The sequence below is a fragment of the Myripristis murdjan genome, chromosome 6 (assembly GCF_902150065.1).
Source record: "Myripristis murdjan chromosome 6, fMyrMur1.1, whole genome shotgun sequence".
NCBI lineage: Eukaryota > Metazoa > Chordata > Actinopteri > Holocentriformes > Holocentridae > Myripristis > Myripristis murdjan.
Genome location: NC_043985.1, coordinates 21,971,878 through 21,996,127, shown reverse-complemented (window position 1 = coordinate 21,996,127; position 24,250 = coordinate 21,971,878). Strand labels below are relative to the sequence as shown.

The window sequence follows — 24,250 nt, the reverse complement described above, 5'->3', positions numbered from 1 at the left end:
AAACATTAAGAGGAATCAAAAACATTGCCTATTGTTTAGCACCAAACCCTCTGACTCTTGCATGATATTTATCTATGGAGTGCTGCTTAACTCAGACCTGCCAAACATGGAAAAATATTTTGAATACCACGGCTGAGTAACACTTGGTTTGCACTGTTTCACACCACTGGAAATAATACAATTTAACTCCCGTATACACAACAAACTCACCAGAATAAAATGTTGCCCTTTTACGTTTCTGCAAACCAACAATCACTTTCCACATCAGCATTTAGACTTCTGGCCAATACTGTGGAGTCTGTGCAACACTTACACAATCTTTATATGTTTTTTTTTTATTTTTATTTTTTTCTTCTTTTTTCCACATTTTTTAACAATGGAAATCTATGGTCAGAGTGTTCAACCCATGCCCTGTTTGAACTTTAACTATGTCTACATATTTTACAAAAACTGAAAAACTTTAAGTGGGTAGGTAGAATTTGTATTTGATGACTTATATACAGCTTTTGATTTCTCTCATAGTTTTTGATATAGATATAATATTAGAAGTGGGAAATTCTGTTTTCAGGTGTATTTGTCTCATCGACTTTGTCTTTGGTTGTTTACAGAATTACAGCTGGTTCAATATGTGCATATTTTAGTTTTCAAAGGATGGCAGAAGGGAGTCGATCTCTGGATTGCATTAAATATAGATATAGATATATAGATATATTAGATATAAAACAACTCCAACAACAAACATGACCTGGCTGGGACAAACCATTTCATCTACACAGTGAAGGGTTCTTTTATGTTATGCTCTATTATGTTTTGTTACCCATCATATTTTTGCTACAAATCGTTGCATAGTCACAGCTGTCATCAGTTATATTGGATACATAATTTTGGAATATTTGTCAAACAGCAAATTCTGTTATCCATGGTACACTGAAGAGTTGCCTGTCAGCCTTGGGGAATTTTCCTAATGTGTTAATTCAATTTTGGCATGCTTAAAAGCATTTTATTTAAAGCAGCACGGTCGGCTTTGTCACCTGTTTTACACCCAGGCAAGCTCTGCCCGCTGACTAAAAGGAAGGCACCCAGTCGACTTCTCCAGTTTGCATTAACCGTAATGACAACTTGCAGTTTTCATTAACCTTGATGACACTTTGCGCAGACCCCAAAACCCATTTCACAAGGGTGGGTGCTGTATGCCTTATGCAATGCACCCCAAAAATTAAAGTGAAAAAAAAAAAAAAAAAGACCCAGATCAAGCAAATGCTGCTGCTGGCCTGATAAGCCTGCTGATGGAACTGATTTATTTGGAGCTGGAATCAGGAAAGACTGGCAGCCATCAAATAATCACCGGGTTTGTACAAATGAAGAGAATATTATTTTTTCTCACAGATTTTAGCTAAGAGAAACCACTCTATCAAGATTTTCTACATTGGTTACAGTTCACATTGGCTGCCATGCTGAGCGACACTACAATTTGTTTTAAATTACTTAAGTTCTTAGATTTGTGGAGAACAAATTGCACCCATAGGAGCATCAATACACCAAGAAGTTTTTTTGCTAGTATTAAATGATTCCTCTCAGAGTTTTCTTGCAAGATGTATATATCATAACACTAGCTACTCTCTTGGAACACCAGAAATGATTCAAGGTATGTAGCAGGAGGGCAAGAGCACAAGTTATGGCATACAAAGACAGTCGCTTTGTCCACCAAGCCTGGAAGAATGTGCTCTCCGTAAGTCTGCAAGAAACTAAGTAAAGTGATAAACCTTGCAGCAAAATAAGACTAATAATCGGTTCTGCATTGGGGGAGAATAATGAAGCAGCAAAGAATCAGTGCTGACCAAGGAATGGTCCTTTTTTGTTTTGTTTTGTTTTGTTTTTTGCTGAACAGGTAAGGCAGTGTTTCCCATACATAGGCTCTTCTGATGCAATACTAGCACAGCTGCCACAAAATAAAAAAGTTAGTCAGTAGTTGTGTGGAATTCTAACTCTAAATCAATATCTAAATATATCAAAATCAATCTGTATAACTGTGTATGATGTTATGCTCTCTGTCAAAACAGAGAGCTCTCAGCGATGAGATCAAAAGTGAAACCTAAAACTCTACAGTTTCCATCAACGTGGAATGTGTAATGGTGTTTGTAGCTTGATTCTTAACTCTCTTATGGAAAGACAATGAATTTATAATCCCTTACAGACTGTGATATATCAAAAATATCATGCCCGCCACAAATAAATTGTCTGACAATAGTGACGACAACACTACCGTGTATGAATATATTTATCCTCTGAAAAGTGTGGCAATGTTCTTTTGGTACAGAGTTATGTAAATTTTGGCTTCTTGCAGCCAGGCCTGAAAATGAGGGGCTAAAAATGAGCTCTGTACCACTCATGGCCAATAAACACTGTAACTGTGCCATACATGTATAATATCAGTTTAGCTGAATCCCACTTAACCTTCATAAATGAATAAATACAATGTTTAGTTTGCTACATAGATTAGGTGAGGTGGCATGCCATGCACTTAACATGATAGTGGCCCCTATAGCCACACACAAATTAGTAAATTATGTACATATTGTCTTCTGCAAACATGTTGATAATTTGGTGGCTTCCAGTCTTTTCCGATTCCAATTTCCCAATTACTGATTGTTCTGTGTCCTTTTCTTGCTTTTCATCCTTTCACTAGGGCCTCCAGAAGCCCTTCTCTCCATCGCCGAATACATTTCAGAGTCATTTTGGTCAATAGCAGCGTTATAGAATAATGGTATGTATGATTATGAAGAAAGCATAAATACAGCATACATTATAATAATAACAGATTTCTCCTGAGAAATCTGTGCCCCCTTTTTTATTCAATAAATGTGAAACTTTTTTTTTTTTTTTTTATTGTTAAAACAATGCATTACACCTTCCCTTTCCTCCCACTTATGTCCCTGGCCTGCACATCATTATCCTGTTCTTGCTCATCACCTTGTCTATTTTCCTCACTTACAGATGGCTCTGTGTAATAAAATGTTGTAAGCAGCAAACAGTTACTTTGTTTGGCACAGGTTGATGTTAAGACATGCATTCCCAGATGACAAACATTACATATAAAATGTTTTCTGGCTTAGTATCACATGGAGGAAATAATTAAATTTTTGTGTCACACCTCAAATTATTTAATTAAACATGCAAAATGTCTGCTACCAGTATCCAAGTTATTAAATTCTCACTGTGTTCCTCAAAATACATTAGAAAAATAATAATAGCACTCACAGTAAGCAGGTTATCTGTGCTAGGAAATCACACCCCAACAGAGAGACCTTCATTGGGTGTAAGTGGCACAAGTGTTACAATAAAATTTCTTTATTTTTGAAAACTAAACTGCCTGTACTAATTTCAGGTTTTACATGTGGGTTATGGATGTCCAATGTCTAAAGCAGCATACAACTTGTCCTTATGATAACACGGGATTGATAAAAGTAACAGCCCACCTATAGCCTGCATTAAGCCTCTTTTCCTCCCACAAACGAGCATAAATATATGTTGATGATCCTGCTTGTTCCAGCATGGTTCCTGTTTGAATGGTGGTGGATCACTGAGTCAATTCAGCCCACAGTGAAGGAATCGGTACATCCTGGTGTGAGTCAACTCTCCTCAGACTGTGGGTCGATGGTGCTGACTGAGCCAGGACAGCTAATAAATCACCTCCTGCCGTCCTAAAATGGCGAGGTTGTGATTGGGGAGGGAAGGGAGCCGTGAGCGAGGGTTAATGAATACAGGCCACATCGATCTGCCTCCACCACTGGTCTCCTCTCTTTCACCATCCACTCCTCTCTTCTCAGGCCAAATGCTGCTCCAGCACTTTGCTGACCTGCCACACACACAGGCACAGTGGCGATGGAATCTGCAGGGGCCTGGAGACATCGAGCAGTAGCTAAGGCCAGGTAATAGCTAATGCTAGCAGCTAATTAGAGCCGTCAGTCCTAACTACAGAACAAGCAGGAACTGCTACCAGTAACTAAGCAATAGATGTCGTTTACCTGCCCTGCAGCTGAGCAACATCGGGAGGACTATTAGCATTAGCAGGGGAGGGTGTGGGTAATTGTAATGTCACAGTGGTAGTGCTAGTATCAGCAGTTAGCAGTAGCATTCCCAGCCTCAATCTATGGGAGTCTTGACCCTAATGGCTCAATAGGATGTGTGTTTGGCCCATGACCACAGGGTCGGCGAGAAAAGCTTGTCTCCAGCTGTTACCCACTCACTCACTTCAGGGGGAGCGCCTACTACCAGTCATCAAGTTGTTTCAAACTGCAGCATTCAGCAGTAATAGTGACCAGTTTCAGCAACTGCATACATAGTAGGATGGTAATTTACTGGCCATCTAGCAGGAGTGGGTCTATGAAGTGGTAGCATCACTATAGATGGCTGGCAGCTGCCCTAGAGCCATCTAGCGTCATAGCTTGCACCCTTAGTGAGTCCACACAGACTAACTGGGTCACACAAACACACACACACACACACACACACACAGACACACACACGCACACACACACAGATATACACAGTTCATCACCGCTTCCTGCAACATCCAATTTCCCCTCTAACCCTGACACAACTGTGTCGGGCAGGATGTTACTGGCTCAGTATTGACCTGACCCACTGCAGGCCAACTGTTTGGTATACAGTACTGCTTTTGGCCTACAAACTTCCGTCACTTGCCCCCTCCACCCTGAGGCAGCATTGTCCTGCACCCCACAGAAGCTGGTGGCCAAACTCTTAAGTCTCTCCACAGTTCTCAGACTATCTTGTCATTTCTGCTTCTCTGGGGCTGTGCTTGTCTTGTAAAGCATGTGGCCAGACTTCAGTGCCATCCGATGACCTGATAGCCGAACACTCACTGACACAAGTTCAATACCGCTAAACACCAGCCAACGGTCCAGCATGTGATGACCCAAAAACTTACACCCCTCCTGGGAAGTGATAGGGGTCCTATTTTACTCTGATAGAGAGAACATGAACAAGGTATGTGACTATTGCAATGGCACAAAGGGCTGTGCCCAAACTCTGAATCTATTTGTCCACGTGTGAGAGTGACAACAGCAAATCTGCTATAATTCAATCTTTTCAACCAACGTACTGCATTCAACAAAGCTGCTGGTTCACTAATCAGAGCATGTAATAGTTCCTATCCTACTGCTTTGATAGGCAGCAATCAGAATTACATCAGATTCAATTTTGCTAAAAAAAAAAAAAAAAAAAAATCCCATTTTGATCCAAAGTAACTGCTACTTATTTGCTGCTTTTCTTTTGGCATACTAGTGTTGGTGGAGTACTTACATAGTTGCATTGATTTCTCTGTGTTAATATGATAATATATGATAATATTGTTGTAAAACATTTTCATGGTTAGTAGTGCAGCCATTTGCCAAAGATCTGTGATTATTTCATTGTCACAAGTGTACAACAACATTATTGTCGTCTTTCATCAAGATATAGTATGACATTGCTTTGAATCTGTTGATAGTCAGCCTCTGTCTCATGGCTAACATCATGGCTAACACTATCAGACCTGTTTATTTAGTTTGCATTTTACTACAGTTTGTTTTGACTACATATACATGTGCACCACAAACCAGATTACAGTCAGTAACCACATTAGGGCAGGAAATCTGATTATTAAAAAAAAAACAGTTTACATGCACTAGAGATAATCAGGTCCCCCCACCTCTTACCCCTGACATTTCATTGATTTCAACTCTGTCTCCTAAAAATAATGATCCCATAAAACTAAACTCCATCCTTAATTACATTCGGGGGAAATGTATTTTGTTGTGGATTACGTTTGTTTCTACCATATCACAAATTCGATTCTGTATATCACTGGCACCATTTTGCGCATTTTCATTACTTTAGCCACCAAAATTACTTGGTTGTAGTTAAGGAAAGGTTAGGTTTAGACATAAAAATCACTATGTTATGGTAACGTAACGTAACATAATGTAATGAAACTTAACTTTGCGCTGGACTCAAACTTGTCGCTTGGGTGAAAGTCAGTTGTTTGACTCATCTACCACCGCCCCACCTTTCTCCCAGCACAGCCTTGAAACTAAGGGCTAACAAACATTCTTGTGTTACGTTACAAACAAATGTATTTCATGAAAAATATGTAAATAATGTAATTCAGAATGCAGTTTCGCTGTATGACAATGCAATTATTAGGAGACAGTGCTTCTTGACAGTTACCTCTGCTGACTGCGGTGCTGTAGCCAACACAAAGCCACTGGAATGAGTTGGAGCGCTGGCCTCTTGTGGTGGTGACTTCTTTTAACTTGCCCCCTGCATTCAAAAGAATTGAACATCTTGGTGAGTAATTTTTCTTGAACTTTTAGTTAGACTCATAGATGAAGAGCTGTCGTAGATATGTTTTTCATTCAATTTTCAGCAGTGGTACCGCTGACATAACATTATTATGCATCTGTTTCATTATCCACTGTCTTTTACTGAGCATGTGCACGTAAAAAGCTGTTCAGAAATCCGAGTAAGGGTTTACATGGCCCAGTAATCAGGTTTCTCAAGCAGAAATCTACCTGTGTTAACTGTGTTTCTCTTCATCACTTAACCCAATTGCAAACCTGGTTTCTCATTTACACAACAGCTGAGCGATTGTCAACCTGCTATACAAGGGAAATAACCTGATAACTAAAGTACATGTAAATACACTAATTGTGCAGGTTACTTTATTATCAATTTAGATATACAACACCTTCATAAACTGGATCCAAGGCCAATTAGCTAGTCCTTGAAAAGGCAATGGAACAGGAACATGATTCTAACAGCTTATGGAGAGTTGTTTTCCTTTTTCCAAGCTGCACAGTTCAATCAGTATGTACTCGTATTCAACTAACTAAAACTTACTACTGTAATCTGTACATGTGGCCTACCTGTTTACAAACTGAAAATACAAACTGTGTTTTCCTCTATTAGCAGAAACATTTATATCAGGAATATTTAGGCAAATGATTTACCCACCAGAATGTCATTCTCAGGGGGGGAAATCAGAAGACTGAAACACATATGGTAGTATGGTAGCTAACACATGAGAAGAAAAAAAAAAAAAAAAAAAAGACAAAACTTCACACTTCAAGTAGCTCCACGCTTTAATCACCAAGCTTTAATCACCACTGTTTCAACAGTGAAATGTCTTCCTCAGGGTGTGTACTTTTTTATTTTCTTTCTCTTTGTATTCTCTATCCAATACTGTGTCCAATGCATTTAGACTATAGCATGCATTCATTTAGACCATGGCGTGTGTTCACTTATTACAACAACAAGACCAGCAATTTTAAAAATACTAATAATATTATTTGTGACTCTTAACAACCCACCAACATCAGACAACACACATAAAATGTGGAAAATTTCAATTGACAATACCATATTTATGTAATTTATTCATCATATGTACATTACCCTAAGAAACCCTGCTTTGAGAAAATTCAGCTCTCTGGAGTTGTAATATAACAGGCCACAGCATACTTCACACAGCAACTCTACATGATATACCATACACTATATTAATTCTCCGATGGCAATAAATCATCTTCCTGAGCCTCATTTCACATATTCAAATGGGCCACTGGACGACAGATGCATATAACAGGCTACGGCTGGTATTCCTCACCCTCTGATATCCACTGTGGAGCTGTGGAGGAAAAGAGGACAGAGGAAGAAAGACAGAGGGGCAGGGAGAGAGCCATAAAGACAGAGGGAGCAAACGTCATATATTCAGTGTGCTAACTGACCTTTCCATGCTCATGCCCCCTGTAATAGCATTAACACAGTGGCTACAACCATGGCCATCAATTAGCTGGCCAAGCCTGCCTGCACTACCTTAACTAATAGTTATCTCCCCCTCTGTCTTCCCTCATCTCCTGTGCCATGCTCTCCCTCTCACTCTGTCTTCCTCTCCTCCTCTCTTCACACTAAAGCACCATATCTAATGGAAGTAGAATAGCCGCATAAGCTGGACTTGGCATGTTTTCTAATGCTATTTCTGTCTGTCTGGCAGGTTATCTCACCAAACACTAATGCTACTGACATTTTTGCCTTTATCAACCATCTGCTAATTTGTTTGTATATAAACCGTCCTTCAATGCGTAAAACATATTGTGAGGAATCAAAGGAACATTACTGTGTGTTTCTTGTTCTGTAGAATAATATTTATTTGGAAATGATAGAGCCTACCTTTTTTTTTTTTTTAAACCAATGCAATGCAATGTTTTCTATATGTATAACAAAAATGTTATTTATTTATTTATTCTTTGCAGGTAGTAGTTCTGACCTAAGCATCAAATTCCTGGACAAATTGTGTTTGCATCAAAGCATCCAGCATCATTATTTTCTGTGGTGACCTATGACATCAATAGAGGATATCAATTAGTTCATTTCAAATCATTACCATGATCATCTGCTGAAAAAATTCTATTACTATGAACATTAAGGGACCTTTGCAGCAAAGATCGAAGCCATGTAATTACTGAAAAGACATGAGATATACAACATGGCCATGGTCATGTGAACACATGCCTGTGAATGAGCATAGCAAGAAAGGATAGGATAACAGGGCTTTGCTTTTAACCTTAAACATTTGAGTTGCATTCCATTTGAAACAGGGAAAGTTAAACAGCAGTACATTATGTCCCTGTCTCTCAGCTGTTGTAATGGAAAAAAAAATGTTTTGGCACTAACGTTTTCTATCCCACTATCCCTAGGTATATTCAGATGATAATGCTGATGATTATGATTTATTTAGTATGATATTTTATTCATATTCATATAATACGGAAACACAAGGATGGGATCACATATAGCATCACACATGCATTAGTCCTCTTACTCTGCCTCTGTAATCTGTACCTTGCATCTGTTCAAATTAGCTTCAGTAATTCTTTGTCCTTTTCAATGCGGCCATGCAATATGGAGCATGAATTTTTCAAGACCTGCTTTTACATCATGGAATTTTCAATTGCAGTCATGTCCAATTCATTTCATAAATTGGAATTAGAATTGAAATGGACAGTGACACGTTTATTATTGTCTGTATGTATTGTGTGCTAAAATGAAGGAGCACTTACTATATCTGCTGTGAAATGAGCGCTTTTTTTCAGTACAGCCCCAAGCCTAAGAGCAAATATATAAGACAGGAGAGAGGAAGGAGAGGAGAAAGGGAAAGAATGTGATCATTAACCAAAGGCAGAGAGGGAGACTCCTTCTCCTGCATTCAAATGATGCTTAATCCAACACTATCAACACTCCTACCCTCTCCTCCCTCCTCCTCCTCCTCCTCCTCCTCAACCCCAATCCTCATCCCTCTTTTCCTTTGCCTCTCTGTGCCTTTTCATTGAGAAGGCTACTATGCATTACCTTGCCTCATCTGTCTCCCTCATTCTTCCCCTCTATCCCCATTTATCTCATTTCTCTCTTCCTTCTATAGGTTCCTTTCCCCTATTTCACCAAGGACGTGGATATATCTCCTACTCTGCCCCACCTCTCTCTCTCTCTCTTTCTCTCTCTCTCTCTCTCTATCTCTCCTTCTTTCTCTCGTCTCTCTCAGAGATAACTGTTTGCAAGCTCTTTCATCTTTCTCCTCCCTAAAGAGAAGACTGCCCAGCAGACACAGAGAAGCAGAGTCAGCATTTCAGCCAGCTGTGATGTCACAGACCCCAACCCCTTCCATGCCCCCACCCCCCCACCACATCCAAGACACACACACACACACACACACACACACTGACAGTAATTACTACTACTTACAAAGTAAGAAACAGAAATACAAGAAATATCACTTTCTATTCATTCCCCTCTGGTAATAATGCATGAGGGAAACACTCACCAGAACTGTGCCTTACAAGGGGTGAGGAATAGTAGCGAGCTGCTATCTCCACTGGAAAACACTGGCACACTGCTGCGCTCACGAGAGGGAGAACACAGAAACAGTCTGTGGAGTTAGAGTGGAAAATCTGACCTCCTGTCTGTCTATGATACATTGGAGGCACAGGCTTTTAGTTTTGACCATAGGGTGAGCGAGAGAAGGCGAGATGGAGACAGGCACCAAGAGAGAGGGGAAGATCAGCCTGGGAAAAGTGATCAAAAGACTGAGAGTGAAGAAAGACAGCAAGGGATAGAACACGTGAGATATAGTGAGAGACACAGAAAGAGAGAGAGAAGAGAAGAGAGTTACAGTGAGGGGAGGGAGAAGGAGGGATAGGGGAGGAGGGGAGGTTGAATGTGTTAATACACAGGAACACTGCATCAAACCAATGCACTGCTCTGAGGCTGGCTGAGCAGCTGAGAGGAGTGCGTCAGCAGTACATTCACGTTCCCACTGAAGGACAAAGGGAGGGGGCAGAGAGAGCGTCTTAGCAGCCTGCAACACCGACACACATCGGAGGGGGGGAACGGAGAAAAAGAGAGAGATTGGAGAATAAACAAGAAGAGGAGAGAGGGATTGGAATGCTGCTCCTGCTTCTGCTGTGACGGTGGGCTGCCTGTTTGAGTGCTCGCGTGCCTCCTCTTCTCCATCTCTCTCTCTCTCTCTCTCTCTCTCTCTCTCTCACACAGACACTCTCTCCTTCGCGCTCTCTATCTCTCCCTTGCTCTTGATCTTTCTATCCCTCCTTCTCTTTCAATCTCTCTCTTTCTGTCCCTCTCTCTCCCTTACTCTCTTTCTCCGTTCTACACTGGCTACTGCAGTAGCCCACCAGCCAGCCGCAAGTCTGACAGCCACACACATGGCTAACTGCCACAACTTACTACCTCAAGCCCGGAGAAAAACTAACAAATAAGCAAACAAGAATACTGCAGGAGACGGCCCAAGGGACGGACAGTGAGCCGAGAGAGGAATCCTCAATACCTGCCTCTGTTTATGGATACAGATACGGAGCCCACTTCCACGCACATCCTCTCAGCACCATCCTCTCTCTTTTTTCTCATTACAGAAGAGGACAAGAGCGCTCTCTCTCCTCCGACAGTCTTTTGCGAAGCTCCAGCAGTGCAGCGCTTCCTCTTCTCCACCCCCCTCTTTGCCAGCGCCACCATCTCTCCCACCACCCCCCAACCCCCCTCCCCCCAGGAGGAATAGACGGATTACTGCTAACTGTGCACACGGCAGCCTGCAGCTGCTCTGACCAGGGCCAGCCCAACACAGGGAGGAAGCGAGAGGAACACAGAGGAGAAGAGGAGAGGAGAGGGGGATGACTGTGCTGGGAGTCCTTTAGCCTTTTCCTGTCTCTCAGTCTCCATCAGAACGGGGCTAATCAGCGACCAAGTAGCCCTTGGCAAAGTCACAGAGAGGGAGGTCTCTCCACCGAACAGGCGACCAGCTGACAAGCCAACACATGTATCAGGACCCGACAGAACTGGGGATTTTTATTCATTTCAGTCAGTCACTTCTTCTTCTTCTTCTTCTTCTTCTTCTTCTTCTTCTTCTTCTTCTTCTTCTTCTTCTTCTTCTTCTTCTTCTTCTTCCTCTCTTCTCTGTCTTGCTTAACTGCAGTATGGATCCATGTGATTTATCCAAGGTGGAGGTGTATTTTGGAGTCTGCAGCCTGGTAGGGGGTCGGTTAGAAGGGGCAGAGGGGATCCAGGCACCTGCCAAGTCTGCCTGGCCTTACCTTTGCCTTTGAGTGCTTTCCATGCTGCTCTCAGTCTCTAATACCAGGAGCCATTTTGTACCCTTGGTTAATAGAGGGCCACCTCACTTTTTCAGAAAGGGAAAACAACAAAACATTTCATTGACGTCTCTCCATGGAATGGAATTATAAATGCACCTGATACATGACTGCTATTTCTAACATTCAGACAGAAGTGTAAAGGACAACTTTCTAACTAATGAGGTAAGTGACTGTTACTGTTATTTACCGCTTTTTTTATTGCTATTATCCTTTCCCTTTGCTGCTTCTCTTGCATTAATCTCTCTCACTGTGCCTCTCTGTCTCACCCACTCTCCCTCTCTTTCCCTGTCCCTCTCTCTTGTCTCTGTTTCGGCATAGCATCTCACTGCACTGTCGATGGAAGTCGGGAGCCTTGCCTTGCTCCAGCCAGGGTAGGGTGGTCTGTCCTCCGGTGTGTGCCGTCTCCCCCCACCATGCAGAATAATGAGCCCTCCACACCATGAGTCCTCTGGGCCGGGTTACTCTGCAGCCTACCTGGAACGCAGCCCTGCTCGCCGTGCTCTCCCTCATGGTGCCAGCTCTCAGTGTGTGCCAGGCTGCAGGCCCTGCGTTGGGCTCGGCCAACCCGCAGAACTGTCCAGGTGTGTGCTCCTGCACTAACCAGCTCAGCAAGGTGGTGTGTACCCGTAGAGGCCTGATTAGGGTACCTCCAAACATTCCACCTAACACCAGGTATCTGAACCTGATGGAGAACAGCATAGAGACCATCCAGGCAGACACCTTCAGGCACCTGCATCACCTGGAGGTGCTGCAATTGGGCAGGAATGCAATCAGGCAGATCGAGGTAGGGGCCTTCAATGGCCTGACCAGCCTCAACACCTTGGAGCTGTTTGACAACAGACTGACAGTCATACCCAGCGGAGCTTTTGAATACCTGTCAAAGTTAAGAGAGCTGTGGCTTAGGAACAACCCAATTGAGAGCATCCCCTCTTATGCCTTCAACCGTGTCCCCTCCCTCATGAGGTTGGACCTGGGAGAACTGAGAAAGCTGGAGTACATCTCTGATGGAGCTTTTGAGGGCCTTCAAAACCTCAAGTACCTCAACTTGGGAATGTGTAACCTGAGGGAGTTTCCTTATCTTTCACCCTTGGTAGGCTTGGAAGAGCTTGAGATATCAGAGAATGTTTTTCCTGAGCTGAAGCCTGGGGCCTTCCGTGGGCTCAAATCCTTACGTAAATTGTGGATTATGAACTCAGCCATCACTACAATTGAGAGGAATGCATTTGATGACATCACAGCCTTGGTGGAGCTGAATTTGGCCCATAATAACCTGTCGTCCCTCCCCCATGACCTCTTCACTCCTCTACAGTATCTGGTGGAGCTGCACCTGCACCACAACCCATGGCGCTGTGACTGCGATGTGGTGTGGCTCTCCTGGTGGCTCAGAGAATACATTCCCACAAACTCCACCTGTTGCGGACGCTGCCACACCCCAGCCCACATGAGAGGACGTTACCTGGTGGAGGTGGATCAGACCACTTTTCAGTGTTCAGCACCATTCATACTGGACGCTCCTAGGGACCTGAACATTTCAGCAGAGAGAGTGGCAGAATTAAAGTGTCGCACAGCTGCCATGAGCTCTGTCCGATGGCTTCTCCCCAATGGGACAGTATTGACCCATGGGTCGGCTCACCCACGGATATCTGTCCTTAATGATGGAACACTCAACTTCTCCAATGTTCTCCCATCAGATACAGGGGTCTACACCTGTATGGTGACCAACATGGCAGGAAATTCCAATGCTTCAGCCTACCTGAACGTCAGCAATGCCGAACTCAACACCTCCAACCTATCCTACTTCACCACAGTGACAGTGGAGGTCTTAGAGCCCACAGTGGAGGAGACCCCTAAACCCAAGCCTACAGTCCCTGCCTCGCCCTCTGTCTTTCAGCCAGTCTTCATCTCTACACCCACTGTGCTGCTCCAAAACACTCAGACCCCAAGGCAAGTGTCAATCCCCACCGCCAGAATCCCAAGTGGGCCAGCCGCCAGCCTTGATGAGGTGATGAAGACCACCAAGATCATCATTGGCTGTTTTGTTGCTGTTACTTTGCTGGCAGCTGCCATGCTGATAGCATTCTATAAGTTGCGTAAGCGGCATCAACAAAGGAGCACGGTGGCAGCAGCCAGGGCCATAGAAATCATACAGGTAGAGGAGGAGGTGCCTCCAGTTCCACCACCCACCTCTGGATCTAGTGGCTCTGATGACACAGGACTGGTGCTGCCTACATTAGTGGAACACAACAGCAACACCTTTAAGCCTGGTTATGTGTCCTCCTCCACCTGCTCATCCCGCAGAGGGGCCTACGGAGCCCACTGGACGCAGAACAACCTAGGCAACTCTCTCCATCGCTCCGTCAGACAGCACCACAGCCACATCAGCACCATTGCTGAGCCCTACGTCATTAAGCCTACTCACACCAAGGAGAAGGTTCAAGAGACCCAAATCTGAGCATTGCTCATTATGGATCTATCTCTCACTCGGCCCCAACCTCTCCACCTCTCTGCTCACCAGTTCATGCAATAGAATGCACAAAGAACAAAACGGTAACTTTCTTTTGTACAGAAGTGCAAAACAGAGACACTTTTTTGTTTCTTGTACATGCCTATACATAAGTATATAAATATGAAAAAATACAAATATATATAAATGAATCTACCGTCAGGCAGTGGTAAGAGATGCAGATTATATTAGAAAAGAAAGTAATTTGAAACTATTTTCTAATAATTGGTGACTTCTATTTAAAAAGAGAAAGACACTGAATTGCTTTTGTGATTGGTAATAGAAGGTTGTCCTGTCTAGGTAAAGATGCATTATGTTTGTTTTTTGACCATGCTATCTAGGACTCAGTAAAAACCCCTTTATACAGACACCAGTTTGTAAACAGCCCCAGATTTAAGCTCCAGTTTATACTGTGCCAAACATTATATGCAATAAGAGGTATTTCCACATTATGAAACACAAAAATCATAAAAGCAAAATCTAGATAAATAGAAACACTGGTCCAAGGATAGCAGCATAATGGCACAGATAGAATGTGCTGTTCAGTAGCTATCAGCCAAATGCTTTTGGACTGCAGTGAATTTCTGCAGCTAAGGTTTAACCCTCTGTTTGCTGGAGCTAAGCTGCATTTCTTTGACAATGCCAGTGCTTCTTAGTTGTAGCGTATCTAAATCTGTTTATTAAGTGTGCACATGATTCCCAACTGGTTCGACTGGCAAAGATGAAGTGCAGGCTAATAACAGTTGTTGCAATTACTTTGTTCTGTTATTGGTTGCATTATGTATTATTTCTTTTCCCTTTGGTTTTGACATGCTTCTTAATGGCTTGTGTAGTGTTTAGGGCTAAATTAGTAATGCATTACAGCAGTTGCCTGACTTGTCTCTGCAAGGGCTCATTCCAATGCTAATTTTTCAAAGGAGCAGACATGTGGTGCAGTGATACAGGGCTTTGCTGACCGTTCTGCTTTTGGAGTAAAAAAAAAGAGAGGATTGAAATGAAACAGAAATGAATGTCTGATATTGGGGCTTTTCCATGGACTACAGTGAAAACATGAATTTGTTTTTCTTTTCCTTTTCACAGTTTATTTTGAGCAACACTATTTTTATGGGGAGACAAAGGAGGCTATAAAAAATAAAAACCTTTGGTTTGTATTTCTCTAATCAGAGACACTTTGATCTGATGTTTTTTCCTCAGTGAATATATTTCCATTTGCGTGTAAACTGTTTAGTCGTAAAGACTGGAGGCAGTATTGTAAATCGTATCCTATTCCAAAACCGGCATCTTATGGTCCTATGCATTTACTTAGTGTCTGCATGAGTGGGTCTTTAAGTAACTGGTGTACAATGCTGCATTATACCCCACAGTAGGGCTCTATGCAGGTCAGATAGGCTGCTGGTCTTTGATGCCTCAGCTCAACTCTTAACGTTGATTTCACAGAGACTGTGAAGGGGAAAAGATATATGTATCACACAGTTCTACAATTTGTAGGCTTCTTTTCCTTACATAACCATCTGCAAGTTCTAATACTTCTGTGAATTAAGCATTCATTGAAAAAAAGGAAAAAAAAAAAAACCTTATAGACTATTGTGTACTTAATGAGAAGATAGGTACAACACAAGCCTACATCAACATGCAATTTAAATATATCAACTACCAATAGGAAAGTGAACTGATTTTTTTTTTTTTTTTTTTTTTTTAATTTAATTTTATGGAGTGATGCAATACATGTCCATGCACTTCTGAATGAACTGAATCATCTTGGTGTCAGGCAGTTGAAAGGCCAGCTACCGTAAATAAGTGTACCTAGTCTCTGTAGTGACTGGAAAGCCTTCACCATGACCTTATACTGTGACCCTTAAGATAACCAGCCACCAGTCCTCATGGTGTCACCATTCCAACAAATGCCATTCAGACAGGTCATTTGAAAGGTTTATGTTGCTACACAAAAGTGACACTTCTGTGGCTATTTTGGGATAAAGAGGAAATGACAGTAAAACCCTTGTGATAATTACAGCGCATTGGTCTGCATGGTGAGCTGACAGGAACACCAAGGCTGTATTTAAAACATTCAGGCTGGACCTCCTGTATCACTGAGGCAGGGTTAATCATTTGCTCCAGCGCTGCTTAGCACTATGCCCCCTGCCCCCCAAATCGTTTGAAGGGCACAGTTAAGCAAAACAGGGACAAGCAATTATGTAACAATCTAGAACCTCAGGTTGAGTTGGCGTCAATTTCCTGTTTTGATTTTTGAAATGTAATTAATTGGTGCACATGCGTGTAGACATATTGGGAAATATTACTACATAGAGGCCTGTCAGAAATTTATATTGCAGGCATCAACCAGATGCGTTTAATGACATTTTTCATCATGCAATATGTTTCCTCAGCTCTGAATATGAGTAATGGAGAGGCAGTGGGGTTTTTGCCAGCACAGCTGACAGTGTGTGAGTACAGGTGGGCCTCAAGGAGCAGATGGAACTCCCATGACTGGGTCAAGTGTTTCTTCAGTTTCTCCAGGAAAATATGAGCGCAATACTCTGCTGAATATTCAATCACCTCCACAATGTGATTGGTGTTCTTCGCTTGACAAAACAGGATGTTCTGGGTTGTTACAGCATGTGTGGGTTGGAAAAGAGCTGGCTCTTTTATTATTTCCTCAGTAGAGCGTGGCTCTGGCCCTGCTAGCAGCTTCATAAGAGGCCATTAGCTGTGTATGAAGCCTTTAATGTGTCTGATAACCAGCCACACGCAGGAACACTAACAACTCCCCCCTTTCTTCTTTTTTTCTTCTTCCTCTTCAGTGTTAACAGCAAAAGGTGAGGTAGATCTACAATTACCATAATATTGCCAACCATTCAGTCCATTCAGGTTTGCTGCATAAGTGTCGAGGGTGAAGAGGCTTAGGGCTGAAATGGGGATTGTGTTTACTGCTGAGCACAAGGGCCCAGACAATAGTTCTCCCCTGACAACATCAGGAGGGTTAATATGAATCTTTTCTTCAGGGTGGCTGCTGTCTTATCTCCAGCAGCTGAGTCAGTCATATGCTTTGAATTCGGCTGTATGTTGCCTTGTTGCAAATGAGCTGTGAAGATGTCTTGTCATAACCGCTGCCATTTCCCTTCCTCTATCCCCTACTCTTTATCTCAAGTTAATTGATTTAAAATCATTGACTGAAACCCCTCTATATTGCGCAGATAAATGTTATAAGGCTCTCTCAGTGACTCTCTCTCTCTCTCTCTCTCTGTCTCTCTCTCTCTCCCTCTCTCTCTCTCTCTCTCTCTCTCTCTCTCCTTCTCTCTCTCTCTTTCTCTCTCTTTCTCTCTCTCCTTCTCTCTCCTGTTATCTTTTTGGCACAGCAACTGTGACAGATTTGCATAGGCTTTTGGAGCATGCTCACTGATGCCCACCTGTTTTTTTTTTTTTTCTTTTTCTTTTTTTTCTGCTATTGATTTTCAGCCAATGAGTAACTGATAAAGCTTCAGCTGAGGACATGATGCATCTTTTTGAAGTAAGCAGTGTGTCAGAAGCTCACGCTATCCATATTGGAAGGGATTGGTGGAGGTGAAATGAATGGCCGAGCTGCCACCATATCGTTTGACTCATTTCAGCTTGATAGGATCTCTGAAGAGACAACAGGAAAGGGTCTGGGATAAGGCTCTGTGGCTTGCTTTCTAGAGGGTTGGGGTTAAGGGTTTGTTGGGAACAAGTCCTTGAGTCTCAAGATCCATATCTGTTAATGAAGTCTCCTGCAAAAAGAGGTGTTGGTCAGGTGGAGAGCCACAGCTATTCCCCTGTCACAGTTTCCCCGCTGACTGCTGCCTTTTTATTCCCACAAAGGGATTGTAAGAAATGATCCATGATCCTCTTAGAAGTGAGAAATGGCCCAGACTCGACTCTCATCCCTCTCTCAACGCTTGATTAGTCAGTCTACACCTGACTGCACTCTCTTACCATACCGCTATGCTCACTTATACTTTGGCCTGGCCTGAGCCCACTTTCTCTCTCCTTGAGCTCCAATGTATTCACCTGTAAAACAAATTATTAATTTTATTTTCAGGGGTAAAAAAAAAAAAAAAAAAAAAGCATTTTTCTCCTCTGAAGGGCTAGCCATTTTAAATGTCACCCAAATTCTAAACACATATTTCTATCAAAGAGAACAAAACAAAGCAAAAAAAATAATCAAATTAAAAAAATAAAATTAAACATCTATTTTTTTTTTTTTTTAATAAGAACAATTGACAAATGAGAATCTGGATAGTCTTTTTTTTTTCCTCAGTGTGTTTTTTTCCTCCTTTAGGCCTGTCCTTGGCTTTGTGTAAAGACAGTACAAGATAACAAAGGTGAAATGGGATATACTGACAGAGAAGGGGTGCTTGCTAGACTATAGAACACAATTCAGAAATGCACACATGCCTGTGCCCCCTTCCTCACCCCACCCCCATCTCTCTCACACACACAAATGCAAAGCAAGATGTGCATACATTTACATGTTTACACACGCATGCACATTAATGAGCAAACACATACTTACACATATGCACAAAAACTCAACACAAATAATCTACAGAAATAATTAGCAAACCAGCTTTGTGTACTGTACTTGTATACTGGTGCAATACCTCATAATGGATTCACATTAAGTTAGCAGCAAAATTAAAGAAATTCTATCTAATAACACTGTGAAGAAATATTTGCACATGAATACTTGGACAGCAATGTGGATAGGATTCATACTTTGTGAATCACAACCCAGATACACGATGGGGGATTGATGGTTCCTAATTTCTTCAACCTGCATACCAGGTGAGTGACCCTCTTTTCAAATAAATGAAATTAGCATTCCCTTTGAGACTACTGAGCTATTCGCAGCTATTCCTGGTGCAGTTTCTTTCACACACTGGAGGAGGTATGAGACTCACCAAATTTTAATAGCGAAGGGCATTCATTCTGATTCGTTCACCTCTGCCCTAGTTCACTGAGGTAAAAGTATAAACATGAAGCCTTGCGCTTACATGTGTGTATATGCAAGCCCACATATAGACACACTTTGTAGAAAACGCACTAAAATAGCAAAGGTGTTAAAACATTTACCACTGCAGTGGCTATTGATTGTGTTGGAATACATGTCACTGGCTTCATGCTGCTCTGAAAAGCAGACAGACAAGCTATTGCTATCCCCTACCATATATGTCAGTGTCATTGTAATGTAGGCCAGTGTGCTTTCTTTATCCCAGGACAGTTCTGGATAAGAGGTGGCAGCTGGAGGTTGTTGCTGGAGGTCTCTCTCTTTCTCTGTCAATCTGTCTCTGTCTGTTTGTCTGTCTGTCTCTCCCTCTTTCTGTCTTTTTTTGCGTGTGTGTGTTTCTGTGGCCTCTACAGCAGTGACAGCCAGTGTTCCATTATTTTAACCTCTCTCACTCACTGCTAGGAAGGTTAAAGCTGAATGCGCGCGTGCACACACACACACACACGCACGCACGCACGCACGCACGCACGCACGCACGCACGCACGCACGCACGCACACACACACACACACATACACAAAACACATAAACAAATACATATGCACAAACAAGCACAACTATTTAGCCTATTTACTTACCTTTTTTTGTGATTGATTACTGTGTTTTGCAGGGTTCATCGTTCATTGTTTAAAACATTGCCGCAGTACTTAACATAAGAATATCATGAATTAAATCATCATGAGTTATGCTATGTCTCTCAGTGAAAGAAACTTTTTTTTTTAAGCTAAACCCCCATGAGGTAGCATTTACACATGCACATTTAAGTCAAATAGAGAAGATTTTCTTCCCAGTTCTGTAAACCAAATTACCAAAACCATCACACTCCATCCTTCACCTGCCTGGCCCCAATCTCTTTTTCTCAGAGTGGGCAAGATGGGTGACTCACCACCACATACCAACCTAAACAGAAGGAGAGAGAGAGAGGCACACAGCGAGAAAGAGGGGAAGCGAGCCAGGGAGAAAGATTTCACAGCCGCAAAATAACTCAGCGAAAATTTAAACAGTACATAGAGACTTTGTGAGCTGCGTCAAGTCAATGAGCCACTAAAACAGTGTCTGTTTGAGCTCATAGCGGGTCCATCAACACAATAATTGTCAAATCTCTGCACAGCAGTTGCATAGCTTCAGTTGTTTTTTCTTTAAACTTGACTTCCGTCTCCTTTCTCTTTTATTCCATTGACCCTGCCAATAGCATCCAAGGCCTCAGGGTTGCCATGGTTTCCTTGGATTCCAGTGAGATGGTGATTGGCTCTTGAGGAAATTGTGGTAGACATGGGGCTGTGTGAATAGGCAGCTTACTGTGACCCTGACAAATGTACGATATTCATATTTACTTTGAGAAACTTGGTGAGAAAGGCACTCCAAACACAGCTCAATGGGCTTATTCTCTGGATGGTATGACTTGAGTTGATGCTGAGACAGATGGAGGAGATCGACGTTAAAGGGAAGAAAATGAAGACAAAGAAAGAGTTTAGGCGTATGTCTCACAAGTCGCACAAAAGCAAGATTGTACTGACACTGAATTGTTACATTGTAACGCAGGGCAGAATTTTATGTTAAACCAATTAATAAAATCATAATAGTATCTTGGAGGTAAAAATCTACCACGATCGTGGTTAAAACAGCTATTAGCAATGTATCTCACATTTCTGGGTTGATTTTGTTGTTATGTGTTTTATGTTTCATATTGTCATGCATAACTGTCCAAATGGACTGCAAATGATGTGATCATCATTATCAGCTACATTGGAGTTGAAGAGATTTTTATTTTTTTCTACTGCAACTGGCAAAGTCAGGTTTTGGTGTTAGTCCCTTAGAATTGAACAGCAAGGGCTTCTTTCTAGACAGACCATTTTTCACCAGTGTTAAACAATCATTCAGGAAGAAATCCATCAGAGAGTAGCGAGAGAAAACAATCTCTCCACCAACAGCAGCATAGACTAGGATGCTATGCAGCCACAATGCTGCATTTTGAGTACGAGACGTTTCTCACTTTTGCTTGACTGGGGAAAAAATAAGGCATCTCTTAAGATGTTGTTGTCTCTAGAAATAACGCAGTTGTTCTGTCCACCTATACACATGAAACCATCTTCTGCCGTCTCCTCCAGCAGCTGTTCAAAGGCATTTCAGAAAATGAAGAAAGTGATTAACTGAAGAAGTGCATCAGGCTGAAAGAAAGTGGGTACACCATAAAAGTATATTGAAAGAAAAAAAAAAAATACCACTGCGCTGAACATCACCGATTGATAATATAACTATAATTAATTAGAATTATCCCGTCACCCCAAATGAGGGCAGAAACCTGAGACAATGTTGACTGACAAAGTCAAGAGATTTTGGAAGGGTCAAACAAATAACCAATACGATATGAATATGAGTAAATGTCTGGGGTCAGATATGATACAGTTGGTCACTTGAAGGTTAAGAATAGGAAAGTGGACCACTGTTTAATATGGCTTTAATTACTTTTCTGTTAAAAGATGTTACATGATAGTATCTTTTTAAATCAAATAAGAAATACTGCTTTGTGTTTTACTTTGTACATGTATATTTGAAATATAACTGCCCATAGCACTACCAGTAAGCCAGTGGTTTCTCTAAACTCAGAATTTTGTTTCTCGGTCAGAATAAAGAATCATCAAATAAACAAACAAACAGATTTGTTAACCAATTATCAAAATGAGACAGACATTCGGTCCATCTAAGAGGCAGTGCACACAGACAACATGTCAGATCTTAACCATATTGTTTTTTAATTGTTTTCCAATGTAATCAAGCACCAGATTGAGGCCTTTTTACATTGCATTGCACCTCACTGTTTTTAGCCCTAAATGCAGAGCAATGCTGGCATTCATGTTTTTTTTTTTTTTTTTTCTTTTTTCTTTTTTGACAGAATGCAGTCAGTTGCTGGCTGTATATGAATAATGCTCAGCTTTTGCTGACATGCAGTGCTGTCAGTTTAAAAACAAGTGACCAATCACAGGAAGGTCTGGGAAAAAAATATTGATAAACAAAAGGCCAAAAATGCCATATCAGTGATTCTGCATTTATAGAATAACATCTTCAAAATGTATATACTTCAGGTTTCTGCTAATCTTTTCCCATATCAAGCAGTTGTATTTTACAGCTCTGATATCATTTTTCCTACCTTGTATCCAGCCATTAGTTTTCCATTAATTCCACTAACATATGAAAATTCACTTTCCGAGACTTAAAATGTTTCTCACACCAGTACTCGATCCCCCTGGTCCACATTCGTTTTCCAAAGCAGCAGCACTGTTCTCTTTTGATGACTGGAAAATGCAGCAGAGTGGAGTCCCCAGGGAAACGTTTGTTTTACACAGCAAATTATCATTTCCATGGTTTATGCATGTTAGCGACTTTGTTAGCCACAGAAGCTGAACATTATAAGGTGGGTGTGTCAACCAAAAATTCAAATTTGAAAATTGGAGGATTTTGATAAAATATTGAGAAATCTCTAGTACCTTTAGTACCATGATTTGCATAATGGTTTGTCGCAATGTAAAATGTTGGTAAATTATAATAAATGAGCCAAATATTCAAACTCACTTGTACTGTCCTTTAACCTTAGAAAGCCACAAAAAATCCTGGGGGAGATGTGATTCAGTTCCAGCTGGCCTGCTATGTGATTGATTTTACCTACTGTTGGTAAGCAGTCAGCTGCAATGATGGCAAAGCATCAGTTGCAGCAAACAAATTTTTATTGTGCTTTTTAAAGCTACCAAATGTATGTTGTAACCATCAGTGGCTCAATAGCACACACCAGAAAACTGTTCCCCTATTTTATTTCCATAACACGTACTTCCAACATGCCGAAGGAAATGGTAGGAAATCCATTTAGCATGTTTATTAGGGCTCAAGGACAGACACAATGTGCTTTGGTGAGAAATACTGAGCTTAAAGGATAATACCAGCGATTTTGAATGTTTGGCCCATTTACTACAATTTAGACACATTTTGCGTTGCAACTAACCGTTTTGCAAATCATGCAGAGGTACTCAAGATTTTACAACATATCATCAAAATTCCGCGATGTTCAAATTTGTCCTCTTATAATGTTCTGCCTCAGTGGCTAACAAAGTTAATATTGGAAATGATATTTCACTTTGTAAAGCAATCCTTTCCCCAGGGACTGTTTTCTGGTGGAGAGACCGTTTACTCCAATTTCAAGTCATCAAAACACAATAGTGCTGCTGCTTGCAGGAAAACTAATGTGAATGACTTTATCATGCTGATGAAAAATTGGTGTGAAGAAAGTTTGAAGTTCCTGAAAGTTAATTTTCATATTGTAGGGGAATGAATGGAAACCAACAGCTGGATAAATGGCACGAAACATGATATCAAAGTTCTAAAATATGACTGCTTGCTTTGGCAAAAAATAGCATAGATGTGAAGGATATACATTTTGTAGATGTTAGGTTAAACTTGCAAAGTCACTGGCACCCTTAATAATGACATTACCATGGAGACAGGTACTATACAAAGGCAAAGTTTGTCTCTATTGATTTGCTCAACCACAAAGCCTAAATACAGAGTTGCAATCAAAAGATGGGAACACGCAACACATCACATTCAATCTTTTTACTGTTATAATGAACATTGTGCCTGATTTTGGGAGGTTGTGGGTGAAGGCTTCTTGACAGGGTCAGCCATATGTATTTTATTAAAAAAAAACAACCATGAATAGAAATTCTCTCCTTTTTACAGTAAACATTTTGCCTTTACTTCAATTTTCCTTTGGCTATAGTAATCTGTGACATTGCCCTCTAGGAACACTGGGTAAAATTATGTTTCATTTCCAATGCCATTGCATTCTGAGTGCCACTAAAAAGCCTTAGCTGCTATTTGACAAAGCCATTTTCTCTTGATAATGGCGAGCTGAAGCTGTATTCTCCAGTGTGATGTTCTGTGTGCAAGAGGTCGAGAATACGAGCACTGAGGTGCCTGTTTGTCTGTGTGCTCAGCCCAAGGTTGGTCTCATCGC

The 24,250-nt window shown here is 41.5% G+C and overlaps 1 protein-coding gene across 1 annotated transcript; it reads left to right on the top strand.

The window, feature by feature from the left end:
* The first annotated feature begins 11,625 nt into the window (after positions 1–11,625).
* On the top strand, positions 11,626–15,192 carry lrrc4.2 (leucine rich repeat containing 4.2). Its single transcript, XM_030052716.1, has 2 exons — positions 11,626–11,879; positions 12,036–15,192. Exon 2 carries the CDS (start codon positions 12,157–12,159, stop codon positions 14,167–14,169), a length of 2,013 nt encoding a protein of 670 aa, XP_029908576.1. The 5' UTR covers positions 11,626–11,879; positions 12,036–12,156; the 3' UTR covers positions 14,170–15,192.
* Positions 15,193–24,250: the final 9,058 nt, after the last annotated feature.